This window comes from Rutidosis leptorrhynchoides, chromosome 3 (assembly GCF_046630445.1).
Source record: "Rutidosis leptorrhynchoides isolate AG116_Rl617_1_P2 chromosome 3, CSIRO_AGI_Rlap_v1, whole genome shotgun sequence".
NCBI lineage: Eukaryota > Viridiplantae > Streptophyta > Magnoliopsida > Asterales > Asteraceae > Rutidosis > Rutidosis leptorrhynchoides.
The window spans coordinates 693,704,012-693,709,073 of record NC_092335.1 but is presented as its reverse complement, the minus strand read 5'-3'; the positions used below and the strand labels follow the sequence as shown (position 1 = coordinate 693,709,073).

Genomic DNA, 5,062 nt, shown 5'->3' with positions numbered 1-5,062 from the left:
ACAGCATGTAGTATTTGACCGTGTAAAGATCCTGTTGTTGACGAATCGTACACGATGGTTTTGTGCGGGGCGTCACATATTCCGGATTATTTTTTATATTTTCGTCAAAGGCGGGATGCTACCGGGTTGCTTGGTTTCAATGTTTTTCAAAAATGCACATCCGCAATACGATAATTAGCGTACGGTATTACACCTGATGCTTTTGATGAGTACTTACATACGGGTCAACAAACGTCATACGATTGTTTGAATAATTTTTGTAAAAGTGTATTTCATTTGTACGCTAATGAATATTTGAGAAAACCGACTCCACAAGACGTACAACGTCTTGTAACCGCGCATGCTGAAATACACGGTTTTCCGGGCATGTTAGGTAGTCTAAATTGCATGCATTGGGCATGGAAAAATTGCCCATATAGATATAAAAGCCATTATACAAGAGGCGATCATGGATACCCAACTATCATGTTAGAAGCGGTTGCATCGTATGACTTATGGATTTGGCACGCTTACTTTGGTCCCGCCGATTCAAACAACGAAATCAACGTGCTTAATCAATCTGATTTATTTAACGATCTATTCCAAGACACGGCACATCCGTGTAATTTTTTGGTTAGTGAGTGTAATTTCAATAAAGGTTATTATTTAACCGATGGGATATATCCTGAATGGGCGACTTTGGTTAAGTCTTTCAAAAGTAAACCAACACTTGAGGCAGCAAAATTTAAGAGGTTTCAAGAAGCTGCCCGAAAAGATATTGAACGGGCCTTCGGAGTGCTTCAAGGTCGTTAGTCAATAATTTAAAACCCTTCCCGATAATTCTATGTTGAAAGAATTCGTAGAATTATGCACACTTGTGTTATATTACACAATATGATCACCGAGGACAACGGAAGGGCAATGTGCGACATTGAAGAAAATTATAGGCCCGCTTGTCGTCCAAGAAGATCTATTGAGGAAAGGGTTCAAGCGCACATTCACGCTAACAAAGAATTGCGAGATTCAACCATTCATCATTTTTTACGACAAAAGCTCATCAAACACATTTGGAATCTTCCGGCGGGATTTCGTATTCGACACGTACCAGAAGTGGGACCTTCCGGTACAACCGCCAATGATGAACAAGACGAAGAGGAAGACGAAGACGACGAAGAAAACGAAGAAGAAGACGAGGACGACGATTGTGATGAAGTTGATGAGTAGTTTGCTAGTTTTTGATTTACGTTTAAGTTTATGTAATTTTTAATTTATGTTCAAGTTTATGTCATTTTTTTTTTCTTTCAGAAAAATGTAACCGTATGTTTGTTGTTTAATAAATGTGATGTTCAAAAACAATTATTTATTTGTTACTTAAAAATAATATTAATATTAATATTAATAATAAAAAAAAAAAATTAATAATAATAATAATAATAATAATAATAATAATAATAATAATAATAAATAAGTAATAATAATAATAATAATAATAAAATTTGAGAAAGTATCTCATGGTTGGCAATGGTGTGTTATGGGAGTGTCATGTGAGGAAGTGGTGAGAAAGAAGGAGAGAGAAAGCTGACGTGGCGCTGAGGAAGTGTTGAGGAAGGCGTCATGGTTGGGATTGGTCTAATGATTAATAAACTTATTATATCTGTAGTTATATCAACGAAATGAAAAACTAAAAACTACAGAAATCTTATACGGAGTACAAAGAACAACATTTGTGAAAATGGTATCCTAGTGGCAAAATTGGCTCGATTGATTAAGTCAACAACAAGCGTCGATTTATTGGCGACTTGACTACCGCTTAGAGTCTGAATTGAATGTGCAAGATTTAAAACCCATGAAAATTAGATCTTACCATTTTTCATGGCATCTCATGTTTTATATTTTTATTTTATTTTAATTTTTCTATAAAATCTTTTTCCTACTTATTGACCGGATACTTATTCAGAAGCAATCTCTTTATCTGTCGAATAGAGAGAGGGAGGATTTTTTTTACTTCTTGGAGTGTATCACTCTGAGTGAAGAAATGACTTCTCTTTTATTTAAAAATAGAGGAAGAATTGTCTATATCTCATTTCCTTCATACACCACATATGTGATATTGGATTTTGTTGTTGTTGTGGTATCCTAGTGGCAAACTTTGCCATAACCCAAGATACGGAGGGTACCTTAGTAATTAACAAAATCGTTGACTTGATTTTCAACCTAAAATAACTTGCAAAAATCAATAAACTCAGTTTTCCAAAATACCGAATCCCTTCTCGTTAGCCGTCAACTAAGAAATTATGGAAGACGGAATTTCCAATATTACCCTCACTGACCGGATTAAGTTAAACGTCGGCGGCAAGCTTTTCGAAACCACTGTTTCCACCCTTCAGTCCGGCGGTCCAGATTCACTTCTCGCCGCCTTATCCAACCGCCACAACCACTCGTCTTCAACGCCCGTTTTCATTGACCGTGATCCCGAAATATTCTCCGTCCTTCTCTCGCTCCTCCGTACTAATCGCCTTCCGTCAACATCCCGCCGTTTTACCGATCAGGAACTCTCCGATGAAGCTTCGTACTACGGCATCGAATCGCACCTCAAATCCGCCATGCTTCCTAATCCACTTTCCGGCATCGACGCTTCCGTTGTTGCTACTATCCGACCTGCTTCCGACGGCGTCGTTTCTGCGTTTACGACAATTGATGACGGATCGGTGTGGATAGCTCACGGCGGTCAGATCTCCGTATACGATTGGAATTTAACTCACGCCGGAACTGTACGGACGCATCTCGATTCGATTACATCGATTAAGCAAGTTACGCCTTCTTCAATGGCGGCGATTGCGTGCGATGTTGCGTCGGGTATTCATTTCTATAATTTCGCTAACGGACGTCGGGTTGGATCCGTGGAATGGATCGATCCTACTGATCCCAGAATTTATAAAGCTCGAGTCACCGCTATTGCTGATTCGGCTGACTCAGTTAACACCGTTTATGCTGCTTTTGATTCATATCATAAGGAGAACTGCGTGCTTTCGATTGACAAGTCAACTCTAAAAGTGACGTCAGAAATTGGTCGTCAGTCTGGTAATTCGTCCAAATCGATGGTACCCGGAACCTTAACCTACGTGCCTAGTCTGGGATTGCTCGGTGGGCACGCGGTGGCCTCCGGAGCGTTTGGATTTTCTGGATATATCCGGTTTTGGGATCCGAGATCCGGACGTGTGGCTTGGGAGACGAACGAGCCAGGTTCGGGACGAAGCAGTAGGTTTGGAGACTCTTTTGCTGATGTTAGCATTGATGTGAATGAGCTAACTATGAGTAAGATATGTTCGAAATCAGGTGATGTGGCGATGGCGGATTTGCGGAAGTTGGGTGATGATCCTTGGGTGTATTTGAGAGATACAAATCCTAGTTTGAGGAATACAAGTGGTGGTATAAGTAACAGTGTGGTACATTGTTATAAGAAGCAAGTTTTTGTTGGAAGAGATGGTGGATTAGAAGTATGGTCTAGAGTTGCCGAAAATGGTGTAACTAATTCGAACATCGGTGAAGAATCATTTCGAAGAAATTATATGGATAAATTGGAGGATTCAAAAAGAGGCATAATTAAGAAGATCGAAGGGGGTGGTGAACGGCTTTTTGTTAGTAGGGAAGAAGCTGAAGGTCTCGAGGTTTGGCAAAGTTCTGTTTTCTCCGGGGCAGTTTTGGTTTCATGACACACGAAATGGAAGATATTGGTGTACGTTTTTGTACGATACATTAAGTTTGTTATGGTGCATACATGTTGCAAGCAAGGTGCGTAAATTTTGTTTTGAGGTAGGCATGTTACAGGCGTTTGCAGTCTTGTTGATTTGCTGTATGCACCTGCTTTCTTCACTTGTATTCTGTTTGCTTATTCATGTAGCAATGTATGTAAAAGTTCACGTGATGTCACTAGTACTTTTAGAGTTAGATATGTTAGATTACTTGATAAGTATGAACTCTATCGTTTCAAAAAAAAAAAAAAAAAAGTATGTACTCTAGTTAACACATGGCTGTTGGTATTCTTGATGGCAAATGAATCAAGGATTATAAAGGTGTTGATTTGTGGCTAACTCTAAGACGTCCGCCAATGTTACTGATTGTGACTTTTGAATAAAAGCTCTTTAGTTGATTTATTCTGTTGAAAGAGTCACCATTTGTATGATTTTTATTGACGAAATTTGCGTATAACTTCATCCCACATAATCTTGTGGCATTAGATTTGTTGTTTTCTTTTGTTGCTTAAATCATTGGTTGTGAATCAATGTTGAAATCTGAGTGCTTTATGATACTAGTAATGTCCTTTAGATAGGATTGAGAGAACTACATTCACCATGACGATACAACCACCATAAGATAAGCACCTGCCATTCCAAGTTTCCAACCCGTAAGTTTCTTTTTGAAGTTTTGAATAACGGGAATCCATGTTGAGTCCCGTTTCCTGCTTGCACCTATCGGGATTCCAAGATATAGAAAAGGGAATTATCCAATCTAGCAATCCAAAATACTCGCTATCTGTTGCAACCTGTTTTTCGGAATACTCACCCCGAACACACGGGTATTAGAGGGATCGATCTTTAAACTTGAAATTTTATTTAATTTTTTTAGGATGTCTTGGATGCGTATGAACTCTTGAACTAAGGGGCGTGCAAAAATGAACTTATACCCCATCATTAAATGTAGTTACACAAATTTCATACATGCTCTTTCCCATCAAGATGGAAAAGATAGTAAATAGGGATGGTATTCGGTACAGAACCGTACCGAACCTGCGAACCGGTACCGAACCGTATGGTACCGATACCGAATTCGTCCAAAAGTGACTACCGAATACCGAACCGTATATAAGAACCGGTATCGGTTCGGTACCGGTTTCGGTTTCTGAATTTCGGTACCAATACTGGTACCCAACCGAATTTGATTACATCATACGTTCATTTAAGCATAATTTCAATTAGCGTGCAACCACATTTCATATACTATAACAAGTATAAACTGTTAAAATATTAATGTTTTCCTATCTAGATTAGTCTAGAATTAGTAATTTGTATTAGATATTTAATAG

The 5,062-nt window shown here is 38.6% G+C and overlaps 2 protein-coding genes across 2 annotated transcripts; both read left to right on the top strand.

Moving 5' to 3' along the window:
- Positions 1–387: 387 nt before the first annotated feature.
- Positions 388–792, top strand: LOC139902753 (uncharacterized). The gene has a single exon (XM_071885354.1). It carries the CDS (start codon positions 388–390, stop codon positions 790–792), a length of 405 nt encoding a protein of 134 aa, XP_071741455.1.
- A 1,452-nt stretch (positions 793–2,244) lies between these two features.
- Positions 2,245–4,149, top strand: LOC139899537 (protein ENDOPLASMIC RETICULUM-ARRESTED PEN3). Its single transcript, XM_071882367.1, has one exon. The coding sequence runs from the start codon at positions 2,274–2,276 to the stop codon at positions 3,690–3,692; it is 1,419 nt and encodes a 472-aa protein (XP_071738468.1). The 5' UTR covers positions 2,245–2,273; the 3' UTR covers positions 3,693–4,149.
- The last annotated feature ends 913 nt before the right edge of the window (positions 4,150–5,062 follow it).